Source organism: Pholcus phalangioides, unplaced genomic scaffold (genome assembly GCF_987345545.1).
Source record: "Pholcus phalangioides strain wild (caught in Gottingen) unplaced genomic scaffold, Ppha-v1.0 ptg000010l_1, whole genome shotgun sequence".
Lineage (NCBI taxonomy): Eukaryota > Metazoa > Arthropoda > Arachnida > Araneae > Pholcidae > Pholcus > Pholcus phalangioides.
In genome coordinates this window covers 32,714,317-32,736,656 of record NW_028301603.1, presented here as the reverse complement: position 1 = coordinate 32,736,656, position 22,340 = coordinate 32,714,317, and the positions used below count along the sequence as shown (strand labels likewise).

The 22,340-nt window shown below is 39.0% G+C and overlaps 1 protein-coding gene across 1 annotated transcript in view; it reads right to left on the bottom strand.

Annotated features, from left to right (window-relative positions):
- Positions 1-21,707, bottom strand: part of LOC149081310 (amine oxidase [flavin-containing]-like) — a 33,436-nt gene extending 11,729 nt beyond the window's left edge. Inside the window, exons 1-11 of the mRNA XM_089238149.1 lie at positions 21,313-21,707; positions 17,052-17,146; positions 16,605-16,742; positions 13,290-13,397; positions 13,022-13,113; positions 10,382-10,523; positions 10,179-10,239; positions 8,155-8,243; positions 6,641-6,800; positions 5,213-5,312; positions 808-919 (exon numbers count right to left, since the gene is read on the bottom strand). Coding sequence (XP_089094275.1) covers positions 808-919; positions 5,213-5,312; positions 6,641-6,800; positions 8,155-8,243; positions 10,179-10,239; positions 10,382-10,523; positions 13,022-13,113; positions 13,290-13,397; positions 16,605-16,742; positions 17,052-17,146; positions 21,313-21,355 — 1,140 coding nt within the window. The 5' untranslated portion in view covers positions 21,356-21,707. The remainder of the gene's footprint in view (positions 1-807; positions 920-5,212; positions 5,313-6,640; positions 6,801-8,154; positions 8,244-10,178; positions 10,240-10,381; positions 10,524-13,021; positions 13,114-13,289; positions 13,398-16,604; positions 16,743-17,051; positions 17,147-21,312) is intronic.
- Positions 21,708-22,340: the final 633 nt, after the last annotated feature.

Sequence of the window (22,340 nt, the reverse complement as noted above, 5' to 3'; positions counted from 1 at the left end):
TAAGCCGAGGCAGATATCTTCAACAACGAAAGAAACCCAGACAGACATCTTCAACTGTGCATGAAGCCGAAGCGGAGATCTTCAGCTACAAATGAAGCCGAAGCGGAGATCTTCAGCTACAAATGAAGCCGAAGCAGATCTTCAGCTGCGAATGAAGTCGAGGCGGACATCTCCAGCTGCGGATGGAGTGGAGGCTGACATCTTCAGCTGTTAATGTAGCCGAGGCATACACATATTCATCTGTGAATAGCCGAGACAGACATCTTCTGCTGTGAATGTAGCCGAGGAAGACATCTTCAGCTGTGAATGTAGCCAAAGCAGACATCTTCTGCTGAGAATGTAGCCGAGGCAGACATCTTCAGCTGCAATGGTACGTAGGCAGGCGGATCCAGCGGGGTGATGTGTCGGAGAAGCGACTTATTGTGTAGGTATATTCGATATCCTGTATTTCACGGAACAAACCAACTTCCCCCATATTATTCGGCTCTTGGGAGGGGTGATCACCCCTATCATCCCCCCCCCTCCAGATCCACGCTTAATTGCGAATTATTGAACTTTCAAATGTTAACTGACTTTTGAATCATCACGTAACTTTGTGATCCATGTTCAAAAACACGCACCGTATTCCTGGTATGACTATAAACATTTGGTTACTTCAGTGGAAAAACACCATTTACTCACTAACTTTTCGAGGGACGTCTGACGAAAAAATGCTTGACCGTAATTAGACACACAAAATCGGGCTGATTTTCTTCACCCACGCAGTGTTATGTACATACATGTGCATGTTAGTAAACTGTAAATTACCTTTAGAGCTTCTGGACATCCCGTGGCTTCCTTTATGGTCTCACAAACCCTTTGCTTTCTGTCCTCCGATGTCTTGGTGATGAAGTGTCGTAGTTTGTCTGTAGTTATGAACCTGGAATCGAAATGGGATATGGTATAAAATCCAAAGCCTTACTTGAAAATGACTATACAGGGTGATCACTATCAACCGCATGATAATTACACACGTGATTCCTAGTGAAAAACTAATATGGAAAAGTGTTTTCAGTTTTTTATTTGACCGATAATTATAGAGTTGGAACGCATTAAAAACTGATGACGTCACTTTTGAAACCTGCCAAATTCACCGAACGAGCGTTAACTGTATATTTTGGCGTTTCTAAGCTGATACTATGCTACAGCCCTGAGAGTAATCAAGAAAGCTAAAGAGCTGTGCAAGTGTCAGTTTTTTATTTTTCCACTTGTCCTTGCAGTACGTGTCGCTTAATGTGATCACATAGGGACTCGGGGGGTTTCTAATAACAACAATCGATTGATAAATATATCCGGAAAAAATTCTCGGTTTTTAAGAACCATGACCATACGTCCCGTTTGGTTGAACGGGACAATTCTGTTTCTCTTCATCACACAACAGGTTTTAAAAATATTAAATCATAGTATTTTTCAAAAATTCTATAAAAAAGATTTTTCCCCCTTTATATATATATATATATATATACACACACACACATGTATATAAGCTTTTTTTTAAATTCAATTCAAAAATTATGAGGAGTTAGAATATATGCCTAGTGCAAGGATCTTTAACGCATGGCCCGCGGGCCGCCTTTGGCCCTCGGAAACTTTTGTCATATAGCTCGTTGATAATTTTCAGAAAATAGTTGAAAACATAGGAAAACAACTAATTCTAGAATTCATGAAAGAAATAATTTCTTAATCGATGAAAGAAATAGTTCTAGAGAAAATGGCAGAAATATTTCTAAAATAAATGAAAGAAATTATTCTAGAATAAATGAATGAAATAGTTTTTTTTTAATAAATGAATGAAATATTTTTTTTGAAATAAATGAATGAAATAGTTTCTTTTAAAATAAATGAAAGAAATAGTTTTAGAATAAATGAAAGAAATAATTCTAGAAAAAATGAATGAAATAATTCTAGAATAAATGACAAAAATAATTCTAGAATAAATGAAAGAAATAATTATAGAATAAATGACAAAAATAATTATAGAATAAATGAAAGAAATAATTATAGAATAAATGAATGAAATAGTTTTAGAATAAATGAAAGAAATAGTTCTAGAAAAAATGAATGAAATATTTCTAAAAAATGAATGAATTAATTCTAGAATAAATGAAGGAAATAGTTTTAGAATGAATGAATGAAATAGTTTTAGAATGAATGAATGAAATAATTCCGGAACAAATTGATGAACAGTCAGATTTAATGAAAGAAATTATTCCAGAATTGATTAGAATTCAGAATTACTAAAAGAAACCATTTTTAAATTTTTGAAATAAATAATTTGAATATCCACGTGATTTTACAATTAACGAAGCTACTGTGTTCAGATGAATTTTACTTTCACATACACTGTATATGTGTTTATACATATATAAGTTTCCGTGCAGAAAATTCGCCGACAACAATTCACCGAACGGAAAATTCCTCGCTGGGAAAATTCACCGACATCAATTCGACACGAGTGAATGTACGAGTTAATGAATGATCAAGTGAGTAAGTGAACGAGTGAGCGAAAAACGTAGCCGGTCAATTTGTCGCAATCAACTTGTCGCGCTCAACTTGTCGCGCTCAACTTGTCGCGCTCAACTCGTCGCGCATCAATTTGTCGCAGTGCCAATTCGTCGCGGTACAAATTCGTCGCAGAGCCAATTCGTCGCGGTACAAATTCATCGCAGAGCCAATTCGTCGCGGTACAAATTCGTCGCAGAGCCAATTCGTCGCGGTACAAATTCATCGCAGAGCCAATTCGTCGCGGTACAAATTCGTCGCAGAGCCAATTCGTCGCGGTACAAATTCGTCGCAGTGACAATTTGTCGTGTAACCAATTCGTCGGGACGTCAATTTATCGCAGAGTCAACTCGTCACGCGATCTGTATGTAGGTTTTTTGTCTCATACGTGAAAAAATAAACATGAAGAAAAGTTTTTTTCCATCAAGAAATGCACACAGTTTAATAAATTTTTTTTTTTTTTGTCATTTCGAAAAAAATCATCGAAATTACATCGAAATTAAAATTACAATTGATATTAATGTTTTATTATTTAATTATTGTAAATGTTAAAAAAATCATTTTTTCTATGATAAAATTTTAAAATTCTGTAAAAAAATGTCGGTGTTTATGATATTCCCCAAATTACAGTACAGCGGAGGCTGTCTTTAAGTGTAAACTTGTATCTGTCCCATGTGGAATCGAGACTCCCACCAACATTAACCACTACAGTATCTCCACAAGAACCTGAAATAATTAATAATTTAATTTAATTAATATTTCATTTTCACCGGATAAGCCACACTTGTCGCTTTCTCTCGAGATTTCCATTACTCGTAGCGAGGGGAGTTGGGGCGCACACCGAGATGATAAATTGCGATCACATACATTTTCAAAATTTAATTTGCACCGGATAAGTTGCTCAAGTTAAAAACTCAAAAAATCCAACCAATAAAGTTCATAGGTTACATTCGAGCAAATGCAACCGATAATCTTATTGGTTGAATTTTTCAAGTTTTATAAAAGGACTTTTAGAACACTTTCATAGTGTAATGCTTGCCTTAGATATATTGTCGGTAAAAAATTCCTCAAAGATGTATTCCCTACATGGCAGATACATATTCAATAGTGAATTAGGGCCATTCAAGTATTACGTAAGCAGATTTTCAGCCATTTTTGACCCCCCTCCCCCCTTGTCAGCAAAAATCAGCAAAACACTGACCCCCATCCCCTCCCCCGTCAGCAAAATTTCACCAGCAGCTTAGAATATTTCATATCTTCAAAAAGGGGTGGTTGATGACGTAAGCGACCTTCAAACCCCCCCCCCCCCCGCCATCAAAAGTCAACAAATCCGAAACTCCCTCCCCGATCCTGACGTAATACTTGAATGACCCCTTAGGCAAATTGTGCTTTGGGATGGGCATTGATCCTAATTTATCATCTTGGTGTGTTCCCGCAACACCCCTCGCTGCGAGAAATGGAGATCCCGCCAGAAAGCGGGAGTGCGGCTTATACGGTGAAAATTTAATTTTGAAAATTTATTTTATCGTAATTTATAATCTTGGTGTGTTCGCCCAACGCCCCTCGCTGCGAGAAATGGAGATCCCGCCAGAAAGCGGGAAGTGTGGCATGAATACCATGAAAACTGAATTTTGAAAATTTATTTGATCGGCGTACTGACTCTGCGACAAATTTGTACCGCGACGAACTGATTCTGCGACAAATTCGTACCGCGACGAACTGATTCTGCGACAAATTTGTACCGCGACGAACTGACTCTGCGACAAATTTGTACCGCGACGAAATGAGTCTGCGACAAATTTGCACCGCGACGAACTGACTCTGCGACAAATTTGTACCGCGACGAACTGACTCTGCGACAAATTTGTACCGCGACGAGTTTGTAGCACGACGAATTGACGCTGCGACAAATTGATTGCGACAAGTTGATCGCGACGAATTGACCTAGACCCCTCACCAGATCACTCACTCTGTCACTCGCTCACTCACTAACTCCGTCACTCACGCTGTTGCTCCCTTACTAGTTCACTCCCTCTGTCACACGCACTAAATCACCAGGTCGTTCACTTACTGACTAGGTCGGTTACTCTGTCACATACTCAATCACCAGGTCACGCGCTTACTGACTAGCAATGGCATACGCGGGGGAAGGGGAGTTTGGGGTTCTAACCCCTCCCTCCCTCAAGCCGATATTATAATGTTATTTTTCAGGATGAAACGTCAACTCCACTTCAGAAGAAAAAACATTCAACCCCCCTCCCCCCACTTAAGAAAATTCTGCGTACGCCTAGTGACCTAGTGACTCGTTCTCACTCACACTCATTCTGTCACTCTCGCTCACTCAGCCTACCATTGAGTTGCTCACCATGACACTCACTCACTAGGTCGAACATTCCCTCACTAGGTCACTTACTATGACCTCTAGGTCACACACTCGCTCGCTCACTCAATAGTTTTCTCACTCGCCAACACTAACCACTCCACTTACTAACTACTGTGTCATTAATTATTGACTCACTCACTCGGTCATTCCTCGCTCACTTACTGGCTCACTGAGCGATATCGAACTGTTTTCGGTGAATTTTCCGGCGGTGAATTGCATGGTGATGAATTGTCGGTCGGTGAATTTTCCGTAGGCCATAAGTTTCAGATGAGAATTAGATGTACTCACGCAAGTATTGCAGGGTGACTTCCATCGGGTTTCGTGTCGTCCAGTAAAAAGAATGCCGGGTAGGACAAATCACCTTCGATCAGCATCGACCCACAAAAACCTGGTCGAGAAGACAAAAATCAATGCGTTAACACCGAGCATTTCTCGAACTTCAAACATAATTTTGAAAAAATGAACTAAGCGACATCTTTACAGATCAATCAAGTGGCCTGCGATGCCCTTCCACATCATTCAAGTGATCCGTGGTACATTTAAAGACCACTTAAGTGTGATCCGTGGCACATTTCCAGACAACTTGACTTATCCATGGCACATTTAAAGACCGTCAAACCGAAGGATACCCAGGCCACGTCGACATATCTCAATATCAGCCCTTTGTCCTCACGGACTGGATACCTCTATATTTAAAGACCACTTAAGTGTGATCCGTGGCACATTTAAAGTAGACCGTGACACTTCTTCAAACCAATGAAGAAGCCCGCACTCTCCCCCTAAAGACTGAGCATCCTTGCTTCACGGGAAGCGACGTCAACATATAATCATGGTCTGCGTCCGTGTGTGTGGCCGGCCCTTTTCATCATCTGTGATTACTATCACAACTTAACCGTACATTCATTTTGCTCAAATTTTCGGGGTATGAATGGCGCAGCGGTGAGGTAGATGCTCGTCTACCAACCACCACCATGAGGGCTACCGTGAGGTTCACGGGTTGGATCCCGGGGAAAGACATACAGGGTGGTTATAAATAAACTGACACTACTCAGACGTATGTGACGCTCATTCCGATGGAGTTATTTTGATGAAACTTGGTATTTGGTATATATAGGATATATGGACTATGGGGGGGGGGGGGGGAAGAGAAGAAAGATTCAACAAAAAAACAGTTAATTTTTTACCAGCAGGTGAAAAAGTGTCGCTTTTTTATCATCTTGTTCCCATGGTCCGAATAACGTATATACAGTACCAAGTTTCAATGCCATACATTCACCACAACGGATGCTACATAGGTCGTAGTCAGTATAATAGAGCTGAGTGGTGTTAAACTGACACCATACAATAAAGCGTAGTGGTGTCAGTTATTTCCTATTCTCGCTTCAAAAATTGTAAATTATCAAGATATCGGAGAAAAGAAGTAAAAAAATCAAATTTTTGCACTTATTCATCGTAAATGCCAAATTTTGCATTTATCGCATCTACTTCGTAAATACTTATCCCCAATAATGTTATCTAATTGGCTCAAGTACTCACGAAAGGCAAACGGACAAAGTTCGTTGGCACAGGGAAATGTTTTGAGTACGTATTTTCACAACCGGGAACTTTCAAAGTAGGTGAAATAACTTCCTACTCAAATGAATAAAAGCATCGAGTGTATTTTTCTTTACATAGGTAATGACATGATGAGATCCAAAGTCGTTTCAGAAGTATTACCTCGCTCCTTCCAGAATGCTTTTGAGTAGTACACGGTAGCTTTCATGGCCGTCCCCATAGGTGTCCGTTGCATCAGTTGGTTACGCAATCCGGGTAACGGTGGACTGTAATGAATCTTCATCTGGACGGCTGGTGGTATAGCCAGTATCACGTACTTGGCCTGTGTTTTGAACATTAAAAAATATCACTACTGGCTATAAGGATGAAAAGAAGCCATCACACACACAATAGACTTTACTTTCAACCCGGGAAAGTAGTTTTATTTCCAACACTTCACTTTCAACGTAAAGCCGTGGCCAGACTCGTGTCAATGCCGGCCCAATACGTTCCATGGGCAAGTAGTGTAGCCGCTGTACCATTGGCAATCACCCGATAAAGTACCTATGGTCTAGGAATCACCTGATAAAATACATATGGTCTAGGAATCACCTGATAAAATACATATGGTCTAGGAATCACCTGATAAAATACATATGGTCTAGGAATCACCTGATAAAATACATATGGTCTAGGAATCACCTAGAAATATCACAGGTCCAGGAATCACACCTAGAAATATCACAGGTCTAGGAAACACCTAGAAGTATCGCTGGTCTAGGAATCACCTAGAAATATCCCTGTGTGGGGTCTAAATAGGCCTATCACCTAGAAATGTCCCTGTGTGATCTAGATATTACCTAGAAATGTCCCTGTGCGATCTAGATATTACCTAGAAATGTCCCTGTGCGATCTAGATATCACCCATATCACCTAGAAATGTCCCTGTGTGATCTAGATATTACCTAGAAATGTCCCTGTGTGATCTAGATATCACCTAGAAACGTCCCTGTGTGATCTAGATATCACCTAGAAATGTCCCTGTGTGATCTAGATATCACCTAGAAATGTCCCTGTGCGATCTAGATATCACCTAGAAATGTCCCTGTGTGATCTAGATATCACCTAGAAATATCTATGTGGTCTATATTGTAATCACCTAGAAATATCTATGTGGTCTATATTGTAATCACCTAGAAATATCTGTGTGGTCTAGATATCACCTAGAAATATCTGTGTGATCTAGATATCACCTAGAAACATTCCCGTTCTGGGAATCACCTAGAAATGACCCTGGTCTAGGAATAACCTATAAATATTCCCGCTCTGGGAATAACCTATAAATATTCCCGCACTGGGAATCACCTATAATTTTTTCGGTCTAGGACTCACCTAGAAATATCCCCGGTCTAGATTTCACCTAGGAATACCCGTGGAATTACCGTACAGAGGTTTTCAAAATCCTTGATCCTTACGAGACTTTCTGCGGAACTCAAACGAGCATGAATATATTTCTGTCCCAGAACTAATAATAAATTCCATCGCTTCTGGCACCGCAAGAAGGGGGGTCCTCGCGGAACGCCAGTTGGAAACCTACGACTGAAATAAGAAGGCACACCTCTCACATAGCGAGTCATTCAATTACTGGGAAATTAAAATATGCAGTTTCCGAATTAATAGCAATAATTTATACTTGCCTTGTATTGAGCGTTATCAAGGGTTTTCAAAGTGACTTCACCATCGAGTTGTGTGATGGAGACAACCGGCTTGTTCAGCAACACTGGCTCTGTAAATCACAGGAATATTATAGTATTTAATATACTGACCATATTTCTACGTGAAAAATACGGAAACTTATACTTAGATCGAACACTTACACTCCAGGTCACTCACTCACACGCAATGTCGCCCAATACGTCACTCGATCACTCTATCAGCGGGCCGATCACTCACTTGATCTCTTAGTCACTCGTTTATTCCCTAGGTCAATCATTCACTCACTAGGTCGCTCACCTTGTCATTCACTCACTAGGTCACTCATTCTATCGTCAACTCACGCGGTTGCTCACTCTGTTAAACACTCAATCAATCACCTGGTCGCTCACTCTGTCACTCACTCACTCTCACTCGCTTATTCACTAATTAGGTCGCTCACTCTGTTACTCCCTGATTAGTTCACTCCCTCTGTCACACGCATTAAATCACCAGGCCGTTCACTTACTGCCTAGGTCGCTTACTCTGTCACATACTCAATCACCAGGTCACGCACTTACTCACTAGCATTAGCATACGCGGGGGGGGGGTGTTTGGAGTTCTAACTCACCCCCTCCCTTAAGCCGATATTATAGTGTTATTTTTCAGGAAAAAACGTAAACCCAACTTCAGAAGAGAACATTGAACCCCCGTTAAAAAAATTCTGCGTACGCCTAGTGACCTAGTGAGTCACTAATTCTCAGTCACACTCATTCTGTCACCCGCTCACTCAGTCTACCATTGAGTCACTCACTCACTAGGTCGCACATTCTCTTCACGAGGTCACTTACTATAATCTCTAGTACGATCTAGATATAATCTAGTACGATATAGCAGTGTATTTTTTTTCGTGAAAATTGCTTTTATTTTGAGTTAGCTATACATATATATGTATATTTTTAGCTATAAATAGCTAATATTATATAGAGTGAGAGGGCTAAAAACTATAAGTTCTCTTTGCCGCCATTTCGTGGGCATTTTGCGTGTTTTTATTTTTGGATTTGTAATTACATATTTAACAATTTAAACTCTTTTGTTTTTTGCTCTTTTGTGGCACGAAATGTTATAAATTTAAATTGAAACTGATGTTTTTGCACATTTCAAAATCATTTCATGGCTTTTAAACTTAAAGTTAGATATAAACGTCGTAATATTTATTCACGTATCCACGAATTGAACCAAAATAGTTCGACGGTTGCATAACGTTTTTGCTCCGTGGAAGTCCGGTAAAATAATGGCAAAGTTAATTCCAGGCAGCACCCCAGGTCCCTGCAAGGCACGATGATTGGAAGATCCCGATTCGAAAACTAGAAGCGTTCGTCAATTTTCTGATGAATTCTCGGAGATTGATCGTTTGTGTGGGAGAAATCCATACTTTCCTTTCCGGAATCGAATATGATGCTGTGGTCCCCAACCCCTTTTCTTTCCCGCAACCCCCCCCCCCCCCGAGAGCAATACGACTTGCCTTCCCGCACTCCCTTGAATAATACGTTTTTTATGTCAGAAAATTCAGATTTTTTTTTTCTGCAATTGATTACATTAATTATCCAATAATTAATGGATTAATGTATCCAATTAATTAATAAGGATCCAATAATTATTGTGAAAACATGCTTTCCTTTACTGCGAAAATATTGTATTTCATTACACCACGTTCTTACAGAAAAAGCAAGAGTCCATAAACTTTTTGGGACATAGTGTGTACCCACACACCTACCACCACCAATTTAGCTCTTCACATGCTCGCGCGGAGTCACCTATGAAGACCGGACACACCCCGCTTCCATGTCAGAGAGATATCGAAGCGTTCCCGAAGGATGGGTGTACGGAGTCACCGCTAAAAACAGGGATGAGAAAGGAAGTTAAAAGAGCGTCGGTACTCCCTGATAATAGAATGCATTTATTTTCAGTCAGTCGGGTAGTACTTCGTTCCTGTTAAAATTAGATGTCCGCTAACGAATATTATTACCTTTCAACTTCGCAGCCATTTTCTCGCTTATTTGCTGCGAACCGCCGACGAATTTTCTTTCCTGTAATGAAGTAATCGAAGACCGATAAGCCTCGTCGCATTTGATTGTGAAAATTCCATTTACTGACAAAGTCACCAAAAAATAAAAAAGTTCCCGCCATTTGTTTAATCGGATAAGAGTTGAAAACAAAAGTGTGACTGACCTGTCCACCGTTGGTGGTCGAAAAGATTCGTTTGGTTCCGCCGCATTGCTTCACGTACCAGAGGAAACTCAAGAGAGACGCTTCGTACGCTTCTGAGGTGATGTTGATCGAGATGAAAAATGTGAAAAACTCTTCGCACTCCCTGTAAAAACGAATCGATACTTTACACGCCGAACAAACATGCATTTTCACTGAGGGTGGGAAAAAAATAACGCGAACGTCTGTGGCACGACACGAAATCTCTACTGGCAGTGAATTATACTAGTCATTACCAGGGCTACTACTATTACTAAAACAAGCATGCACCTTGTTCCTATAACTCCGCGAACGAAACGGTACATGTTGGAATGCGCGTGTCCGTGTTGTAAACCTAACGTGGAATTTGCTTCCGAGTAATACTTGTCATAGTGCTGCCACCTGCCATCTATTTTTCGAACTATGAGTGACTCTTAACCGGGATTATAAAACAAGGGCTTTCTGATGGCTCGCCGGAGTCGGTCCCCATCATGCGTGACGTCAGTGCCCTAACGGAACCGACTACGCCCACTTTTTTTTGCTACCTTGTTAATTACGATTGTTCCAGTCGCTGTACTGTCCATTTTACTGAATCCTTTCCGAAATTATCTGTTTGATTGTTGTGATTAGTATTGGTATATCTATTGCCTGTTCAGTCATTCTCAAACATTTAAAATAAGAAGCTTTGCATTTGCTTATGAGGTAAAACGTCCACTGAGAATATTTTTCTCGAATCCATTTCAGTTGAATCACGTAAGTTAGGTTAATTCTTAAAGATTCTTCTATGGAATTTCTAACGAACAAGCGCATGCCGGAACGTGTATTCTGTGTGTATAAGTTTGGACCTAACGTATTTGTGTTGTCAGAGAGTTATTCTTATTACTGGTGCCACCAGTAAACGTTCCATTATTTTGGAGTGAAAATGGGCATATACTGTAATTTTCGCGTTTTGTTAGCACTATATAATGTTCGTTTTTCCAAACCGAGCGCAACTCCGGTCTAATCGCCATGGAAAATTTACTACCGAGTGAGTTGTGCCAGAAGTGGGCTTGTGTACTCATGTCGGAGCGCCATCTAAGTGCGTATCTAGAGTTGTACATGGAGATTTTTAGTGCTGCCGCGATGCTTCGAATTGTGAGTGAAGTGTAATGATTGAATATTTGTACCATTGTGTGGGGTCTGTTGCTTTCTGCGGCGATACTTTTTAACTTGGGAGGGAAGGGGGGGGGGGGTCGGCTTGCATTCCCACCTCGAAGTTGGAAACTACAGAAAATAAACTTCAGCCAACCACCACTGCGCTGTCGATGAGGTTCGAACCTACATCGTCGCAATGCGGGCCCATGACGATACCCGCAAGACCGCACAGCGGCTGAATATCGTGTTGAAGATCTGCCTGCTCTTTCTTCGGAGAGACTTTCTCGGGTGAGAGATCGGCCCGTATTCGTACCTCAAAAAAAGTTGTCAAACAGCAGAAAATGAGCTCCAGCCGCCAACGGGGATTCGAACCTGGGTCCTCTCAACGAGAAATCAGCACGACGAACAAACAACCACACAGTGGCTAGTGTGCCATTACCGTGAATAACTGCTTGTATCCGACGTGGGATTGACATGTCTCGCACAGCGTTCAAGCGAATAAGCAATGCATTATGGCGCAGAGCGGGCTCTGCTTCAGATAGTGTGCTTAGGCGTGTAACACACGTATTAATACGCACTTTTGTCTCCTAAGTACCCCCAAAGTTGACAAATGAAGTCACACCTTACACCTTGACGGTCCATATATCTTATGTACCAGTAATTCCCGACGTGGGCGTTAAGCCGGGTTTTCCTAGAAATAGATTTTTTGCGCCGCGTGAACCGAATTAGACGATTTCGCGCCGGCAGAAACGTGTTACATAATCACGCTACGCGTTTGTGTTTTCCTAGCGTGGCCCATCAAATCAGGACGGCTATATTATAGTATATGGCCTTGGCATCAGCTACTCTGTCGTCTGCATGCTCCGGTTTGAATGGAAGGGAAAGAAAACACACAAGAGAGTGAAGAGAACATCGGCACGACGCATTTGACTCCTCCAGAAGCAGTCGGCTAATCACGCCCGACGTAAAGCGCCGTCGCGAGCCGTATTGCGCTCTGTAGGAAAACAGTCATGCTGCTTTTCTTATTGGTGAGTGGACGGCGTGCAGCGCTGGGCGATTCACGTTGCACGCTGCCCAGAAAACCTGCTCTTAGGAAAACCCGGCTTTAACGCCCCCTTGGGGGATGTGAAATTTTCCAGGGGCGGTAGAAGCTACGGGTATAACATAGGATCTTTATGGGTTAGATTGCGTTGGGGGCGATGGGAGAAAAAAAATTTCTTAAGGGGGAGATGGGACAAAAAAAGGTTGGGAAACTATGCTATATACAGTGAAACCTCGATATAAGGATATTCTGTGGACCAAGAAAAAATATCGTTCTAGAGAAATTATCGTTGGCAACATTATCCTCGTTCTCATCTTTTCTACATCGGGCAAAATACCTCCATCGGAATGGGCGCTACATACATCTGAGTAGTCTCAGTTTTTTTTATAACAACCACCCTGTATATTGTACTGTATAGTAATGCTCATTGATAGAAAGGTTCTACTAACTTTGTCCAGCAGTTTCTCCGAAGAAACTCCTTGTAAGTCATGGTGTCCCACTCGTTGGCGTGCGGACATTCCCACGGAGCTTCAGCTGGAATCTTCATAAAAATAAGTAATGAGCATGGATACGGAGTTTTCACATTGGAAAATATTGAAAGAACAATCAAATTGGCGACACCAAATGTTTTATGAAAGCCACCATAAAAACTCGTCTTTGGCCGGACCCATGGGTTTTGAACATGTGGCCCATCGAAATGACTCGAAAACCACTTACTTCTTCTCCCATTTTATCCATCAGGTAGAAAATGTTATTTATATCCATGTTGGCGAAAATGTTCCTTCTCCAGGGCAGGCAATTGCTTTTGAACCTCGTCACTCTTCCCTGAAATGTAAGAGAAACAACGCCAAAGGGTACGATTGAAGTACAAACTTGCGAAGAAGTACAAATTCTATCGTCACAAGCGGCAAATTGTCCAACAAAGTGGCTGTGTGTGGGGGATAGACAAGATTAAAATATCGGGGCTGGACAAATCCCAGGGGCCACGGCGACCAAAATATTGGTATTAATGCCAAAAATTTTCTTTGTGTAGTTACTAAATTGCAAGCGAAGAGCAGCCCAAAATGTTTAGACTTTATAGCATAGCGCATATCTGCAAACATGAAAGTAGGCCACTATGCCCTGAAAAAGGCAAAAGAACATTTGGCGCCTAGATTTTTCTGCTATTTGTCCAGCCCGGATTTATGACATTGAAAAAAAAAAATTAACATAAAGTACATGGATGTCGCGTGAGTGTGGGCCACTTCATTGATCTGGTGTGAAAAAAGTGTCGTGGGACACTAAATTAACTGATCTGTTCTATAAGTGCATCGCGGGACGCTTGGGGGATCCGGAACTGCTCAGCGAGTTACTTTTATGATCTGTAACTGTGCCGCGGGCCGCTTGAGTGATCTGTGAATGTGACGCGGGTCACTTGAGTAATCTGTAATTATGCCGACGGTCACTCAAGTTATCCGAAACTGTGCCACGGACCACCTGAGTCATCTGAGAATATGTCATGGGAAGGATCCCAATTGATGTGAAACTGCACCGTGGGTTACTTAAGTGATGTGGAAATGTGCCGCTTATTTCATTTCTACAAAATTAGGGTTGACGTTGCTGGCTACATCAGATGACTTCAGAGCCACATTTGGTCCACGGGCCATGGACTGGGCCATTATATGCATCAGAAGAACACGAGAGACACGTCATAATGTATATTACGATAATGATTACACATGGTTATTCAGACCTCACGAACAAATATTTGAGGAGTGACAAAGTGGTAGGACGCAATTTCCATCGTACAACTACGTGGACATAACGCAAGCGGTGAACCGCTAGACGGCGCTACCACCGAACGCATGAGGCTGGTCGTCCACTCAAAGTGACAACACGCTGCAAGCAACGTCGCGCCGTCGACAACGGCCGACATTGAGTAAAATGCTAGGGGTGTATGACTTCGTTCACTGAAAGTGGCCCTTACGCGCTACTGAATAAATAAATAATAATTACAGCCCGGATAATACGCAATTGCATATTTTACCACTTTTTATATAATAGTTAGTGTGCATATTGAATGCATAAAATCACCGAAATTTTATAATAAGTGCATTTTTTAATATTTATAGCACATTGTCCTATTTGCAAGATTTTTTTCATCTTCCCAATCTTTAACATTTCTTTAATTTATCAAGAAAATATTTTACGATTAGGTATTGTTCGTTTTAGGGCACATTTTTAGGTATTTTTTTGAATGCAAATTTGTAGGTATTTCTTTTTGAATGCATATTTTTTTAGCTGTTTTTTTTAATGCACATTTTTGGGGGTTTTTAATGCATATTTTTTAAGTTTTTTAATGCATATTTTTTAAGTTTTTTAATGCATATTTTAGGTTTTTTAATGCATATTTTAGGTTTTTTAATACATATTTTGGGTTTTTTAATGCATATTTTTAGGGTTTTTTAATGCATATTTTTAGGGTTTCTTAATGCATATTTTAGGTTTTTTAATGCATATTTTTAGGGTTTTTTAATGCATATTTTATGGTTTTTAATGCATATTTTTAAGTACTTTTATGAAATCACATTTTCAAGTACTTTTTCAATCCATATTTTTAAGTACTTTTTCAACGCATATTTTTAAGTACTTTTTCAATGCATATTTTTAAGTGCTTTTTGAATGCATATTTTTAAGTACTTTTTCAACGCATATTTTTAAGTACTTTTTCAATGCATATTTTTAAGTACTTTTATGAAATCACATTTTCAAGTACTTTTTCAATCCATATTTTTAAGTACTTTTTCAATGCATATTTTTAAGTACTTTTTCAATGCATATTTTTGAGTACTTTTTCAATGCATATTTTTAAGTACTTTTTGAATGCATATTTTTAAGTACTTTTTGAATGCATATTTTTAAGTACTTTTTGAATGCATATTTTTAAGTACTTTTTGAATGCATATTTTTAAGTACTTTTTGAAATCACATTTTTAGGCATTTGCAAATGTATATTTTTTTTTTACAGCTAAATACATATTCTGAGCTTCGAAATACACGTTTTCTTAATTTATTGTATATATATTTTTTTAGTTTCACTGCATATTTTTATTTTCTCTTAGGTTAGTCTGAGTTCAGTGCTTTTAATATGCGTATTCCTATTTTTTTTTTTTTACTGTTGTACAAATTTTTTTTTTTTGCCCATGTTTTTCTTCTTGTGCATATTTTTTTTTTCCTTTTATGCATATTATTTCTTTATGTGCATGTTTTTCCTTTTCAGGGAAACTTCAACATTTAAAGATGCATATATATATTTTTTTAAATTTCACGTAGCCTATACGCGTAATATACGTGTAATGTATATGCCCTTTTATAAGGATACCTATTAAAATGTGTAATTTACGCCAAAACTCTCTCTCTCTCGTGTACACCATATATCTCTTATATGTATATATAAATTTATTTTTTATTTTATTTCTGTCGAAACTCACCAATACCAGCTGTAATATGCAGTGTAGTGAAAAAACATTGTTAAAATATAATTTTTTAATGAAAACAGAAAACAAATTAATTACGTGAACTGGAAAGCAAAAAATATGAACAATATGAAAATTTCAAAAAGAAATTAATCGAAGAATTCAAAAATGAAAAATTCAAAAAGAATTCAAAAATGAAAAATTCAAAAATGAATTCAAAAATGAAAAATTCAAAAATGAAAAATTCAAAAATGAAAAATTCAAAAAAGAATTCAAAAATGACTAGCCAATGTCTAGGGCTCTTGTTTTTGAATTTTTCATTTTTGAATTCTTCGATTAATTTCTTTTGAAACTTTCATTGTTCATATTTTTTGCTTTCCAGTTCACATAATTAATTTGTTTTCATTAAAAAATAATATTTTAACTATATATATATATACACATATATTATTTTCCCCTTCTTTTTTCCAACGTGTAGTTAGGTTAGGACGAGGTTACCAGATTTGTCGCCGATTCGTCAAATAGAGATAACCCAAATTTGTCGCCAAAAGCTTGCACGCGAAATGTTTAAACTCACATTTTTCAGATGAATCAGATCTTCGACTTCGTTCACTTTATACGTTTCTACGCCGACCTCTTTGGCAATTCTCAGTATACGGTCTTGCGTAGGACCAACGTAAGCTCCTCCGATGTCTACCCATCCTGTCTTTGGATCCTAAAAGAAAAAAAAACGCCTTTTATTCTTTTCGTTGCCAGAAATGGAGATTCACCTATATGTTCCGCGGTGAAAATAACACTGGAATTTCGAGCATGAGCACCCATCGGTGATAGCGTGACCACCAGTTACGCAGTTGTAATGAAATTAGTTCTATTGTTAATGAAATTAGTTCTATTGTTAATGAAATTAGTTTTCTATTGTCAGAGCATTTTATCGACATTGGAAGATTCTGCTCGATACTCCGTAACGAACAAAAGTTAAATATTTTAAAATATGCATAAAAAGATATTCGTAGAGTGCACTCACATATTTTGTGAAGGTCCGACCTCCGACCCTGTCTCTGGCTTCCAAAACTAGCACGTCAATTCCAGCTTTTTGCAAGCACAGAGCGGCGCTTAAACCTGTAATATCACATGGGAAAGCTATGAATCTTTTTCCGTATTGTATTTACGAAACGTATTCGTGAACATTCACCATGCGCAGTGGTTTCCATTTAACACTTTCTTCACGGATATAGCGTTTTCCTTGCCGTTCATTTCGTGAAAACAATGATCAAAATAGAGTTTGATGTGAGAAATACAGTTTCCTCCTTATTACACAATATAAGTCTGTGTTTCTCAACCCTTGGGCCGTGTGTGAGTGATTCATCTTGTTTCATTTTTTCCCATTAGTCGTGTTTACGAGCGAGCCTTCCACTCAAAAAAAAAAGAATTCAACCGGGCCGCGGGCTTTCAAAGGTTGAGAACAACGGATATAAATACTGTTTACAGAAATTTCGCCTCCGACATCTCGTCCCTGACATTTCATCCCGGTACGTGTCGTCCCCGGGACATTTTACCAACGGAAATTTCGCCCCCTGGCATTCGCCTGCCTTAACAGTGTGAGTGACAAAGTAAGTAGCTGAGCGACTATACGAGTGAATGACCATAAGTAGGTATTGTCAGCGATATGGTCACTCACCCAATCACTTGGTCGCTGATAAGGTCAAGGCAGGCGAAATGTTCTGGGTGAAATTTTCGGATCCCATACAAGTGCAGGAGAGATTATAGTTAAAGTTCTCCGATTTCAAAATGGTCTGACATAAGTGGCAAGGTTCTTTACCCTTTGAGGTGAAAATTAGATAGAGGCCTGGATCCCTTTACAGAATAATGTCTTCTTGTCATAGTTCACTGGCCCCTTACCCTACATAGGAAAGTAGCAGATATTAGTAATTTTGCAACCCGGTTCAAAAGCAAGTATACCTTTTTAATAAATATATATATATAATTTTCCTTTAATAACATATCAAAATCGATTGATCTTGGATATAAATTATATTTTTCCCTTATAAATTACAAAATTTGATATTAAAAAAGCTAATAATCGTACACATATACAATCATACAAGTTCTCAAAGTACTTATATGTATTCAATATACAATATATAGTACCTATTAATGTATTATATTAACATTCGAAAATACTATACTGCTAGAAGGCGCTGCATTGTTATCTGGGGTTATCCTTTCGAAAGAGACAAGCAGACACGTGCGCTCATCCTATGCAACGTCACTTAGGGGCCGTTCAAGTATTGCGTAAGCAAATTTTTAGCCATTTTTGACCCCCTTTCCCCCCCCCCTTGTCAGCAAAAGTCAGCATAACGATGATCCCCTCCTCCTCCCCTGTCAGCAAAATTTCGTCATCAGCTCTGCCCCTCTGAATCCTAACTCATATTTTCATAAGGGGTGGTTGATGACGTAAGCATTATCCAACACCCCCCCCCCTCTCCACCCTTGTCATCAAAAGTCGGAAAATCGGAAACCCCTTCTCCCCCCCCCCATCAATGATGACGTAATACTTGAACGGCCCCCTTACATATGGTGGCGTCACTTGAATGAAAAAAAAGTAAACTTCTTCATATTAGTATACAGTTACCATCCATCCTCTTTTTTGTTGTCATTTCAAGCGTCCTCAACCTCCTACGTTTTAGAAAATTCGTTCTTTTGTCCTCCTCTTTTCAGGTTTCCAGAATCATTCTATTTTTTTTTTCAGTCTGAGACATTTATCTCTTCAATTATTTATTAATTTATTTATTTATCAATGGCATGAGTGTTTGCGTGCGCGCGAGCGTGTTCTTTCTCCACACATTTTCGCATGCTTTTATCAATGCCATCAACGTTCCCAGTCGGATAAAAGTTGTTTCCAATCAGGACAGATGCTGTTTTAACCATGGCCCAGGATAACATGAAAAATACAGTCGGAAAAACAGTTTAAAAAAAAAAACCCGTAATTTCCATTTTGAGAATACCAGAATACCATTGTTCGCCTGCACCAACAGTAGATGCTACATACTGATGTGGGAGGGGGCGGGGGGGTTACCAATATTCCATTCAGAACAGAAATAAAGAAAATAGGATGTAAACAACTGTCAAAATGCTGATTCCTCTGGCAAAGAAACCAGCACTCCCAAAATATAAGAAAAAAACTTCTGAGGGTATAGGAGGGAACCCTCCCTTATTCCAGAAGAGGTAATAAAACTGACCAGACGGTGAGCACAATTCATTAAACACGAGAGCAGACGAATATTGTTAATTTCCTTTTTTTCTTCCTTTTTTTTTGTGCTTCGACTCATAATGTCCGTGCTAGACATATGTCAAAATGTCGAAACGTTTCAAGTCTAAGACTATTGTATAGCTTTTTTTGACCGTCATAATCCCACTCCCCCTTTCCTCCTGGTCTGAAATTCTGACGGGAAATAAAAATTAACCAATTGACGGCAGCATTGAGCTTGGCAACTGTAGGAGCGACGTATTACTTTCTGCAGATTAGGACGGTTCTACTTCACAAACATCTACTATATCATTAATATTTGTTCGTCTCTTTGTTGACAACTTATCTCGGGTGAGTTCGAATAAACTTTTTCATTACTAAAGCCCGGATTATACGCAAATGAAAAGACGTTCCCCATTGAAAATTTTTTGGCATTTTTCAGTATTAAAGTTCACAAATGCATAAAATTACACGTTTTCTTCACATTTGTCAACGTTTCAAACATAAGCAACAGCACTGATCGAATCCACCATCCTAAGCTACTTCACCAACTCTGGCCATATCGCTATAGTGCAATTTACTGCCATTAGTGAGATGGGTTGGAAGTGAAGGCGCTGTCTATCGGTGGTCGCCTCGAGTTCGTTAGGGAAAATATCTTATCAATATCCTCCTCCCTTGGGTTCGAACCCGGGACCCTGACAACAACCTTCACGATGGTAGACGAGCATCTCACCACCATGCCACTCGGGCACCGACCATCCTAGGCTGACATTTAAATAAAATTTCCGATAAATTTGAATAATTTATTGACGATTTATCACATTTTTTTCAATACGAGCCAGGAATTACACATAATCCCGATAAATGTGGAAAACAAAATTTATTTTGTTTATTACAACAATACTTACAAAACATGGTTGATAACTATGCATAATAACCGGATTTATCGAATTTTCTTAACATATAAAGCGGTTCTGTTTTAGCTCAGAAGAATTATTGTGGTGGTGGTCAGAACCATCTTAAGAGCAGCATGGGCCCCCGGGCCAAGTGATTTCACTGAGGCCCTACCTGTTAAATTATCAAGAAATTCAACTACTTCTCATTTTGTGAGGCCCGGGTGGGCCTATGCGTTAAGACGATATTGACCCTAATTCGAACTCGTAAAATGGGTGTTTCCACTGTTTGATTTAAAATTGTTGGTACTGCCATCAAGTCCCAAAATTTGAGGTGACTAGAGCCCGGAAGTTCAGGCACTAAAAATGGTCGAAATAGGCACTAAAAATGCCCAAAATAGGCACTAAAAAAAATCAATTCAAGTCCTCTTGGGACAATCATCGGTCCGCTATGCACATACAACGCAGTCCAGTGCCGGAGCGAGGCATATTATGTGCAGCCTGTGCGTAAACAAATTTGTAATTTTCCTTTGCTTTTCTAACACAAGCTGCGTGCATCTGAAGCAAAATCACTCTCGTCTAACACCATCCGGTCAAAGCAAAGTTAATTCATGTCAACACCAATCTCTCAGATCACTTTGTTGATTGACAACAAAAATTCAGCTTTTTTTTATTTATATCTTCTCAAGCATGCATATTAATGTCTCTGTATTGTTTTTTAATATTCAATTGCATAAATGCCTATAGTTTAGCTTGTTTTAAAATTAATTATAGGCCCGGAAAGTACATCGAAGAAATTTCGCAATTTTAATCAAGCGTTTTTGAAGCACAAATAGGCAATAACAGATGGATAACTTGAAGTTCGGGGGGAATCGGAATAACTAGCCTCTTAAAAAAAGCAAAAAATATTCATTTCTACGTTTCTTTAAATCTAGATTTGTTTCTTTCATGAGTCAAGCAGGAAGTCACCATATTGGTTAATTTAGACACGGTTTGTATGTCCCTCAAAAAAAGAGAGAGGGAGATATATCACGTGATCCAAAAGGCTTCATTGAAGAAAACCCGGGCAGAGCCGGGTATTATAGCTAGTTCAGAATAAAAATGAAATGTAACCTGAAACGTAAAACGAAAAGTAACCAACTTACCGCTCAAACCAGCGCCGATCACAACTACGGTGTTTTCCGCCATTATTAAAGATCATGAAAAGCACGTGCTTTTTTTTTATTTTTTCGAGCCTCGCTATTTTTCCTTATTATTATATATTAAGCGAGAGTTTAGCCTTGAGTTATGACTGATAAAAATGCTCTCTCTCTCTCTCTCTCTCTCTCTCGTAGGCCTGATAAGTTTTTGTTAAGGAAATGTAATCTTGATGTTATGAGCGGATGCTAATCTTGAGCGAGCACTTGACGAGACACGACATCTTGATAATGATTACGTAATATTGAGTTGAGAGAAGAAATGCTATTCTGAAATGCTTTCGATTGGATAGTAGATTTGTTCGTAAAACAATGTTGTATCGGAAAATAAATTCTTTTGAAGCTCTTCTCAAAACTTTACTGTCGAAATAGAGAGACGATGCAGATAATATTGTGGACTTCGGATTCTGGTGTTTCTTTTTTGCCTTGCCGAAGTTTCAGCTGTTGGCTTTCTCTTTATGATGTTTCAGTTGTGGACCTTATGTTATATGACCTTATGTTATGGACCTTATTACATGTCTTGTTAGGTTGTTTTTGTTTTGTTTTTTTCTCGGTGTTTTCAGTTGCAGGCTTCTTCTTTTTTGTCTTGTTTTGTGTTTCAGTTGTAAAAAAAGATTACCTTTTCGGTGAGAGAATAGACAAAAGTCTATTTCAGTTGTATGCTTTTTGTTTGTCTTGTTGGTGTTTTCAATCGTAGACTTTTATTTGTCTTTATGATGTTTCAGTTGTGGGCTTTTTTGTTTCTTGTCTTATTTCGTGTTGCAGCTGTAGGTTTTTTTTGTCTTGTTTCAGTTTTAGAAAATTACGTTTTGGGTGAGATAATAGACAAAAGTCTATTTCAGTTGTACGCTTTTTTGTCTTGTCGGTGTTTTTTCTTGTAGATCTTTTTTTTTTTGTCTCATTTGTGATATTTCAGTTGTAGGCTTCCTTTTTGTCTTGTTGGTGTTTCAGTTGAAAGCTTTTTTTGTCTTGTTGGT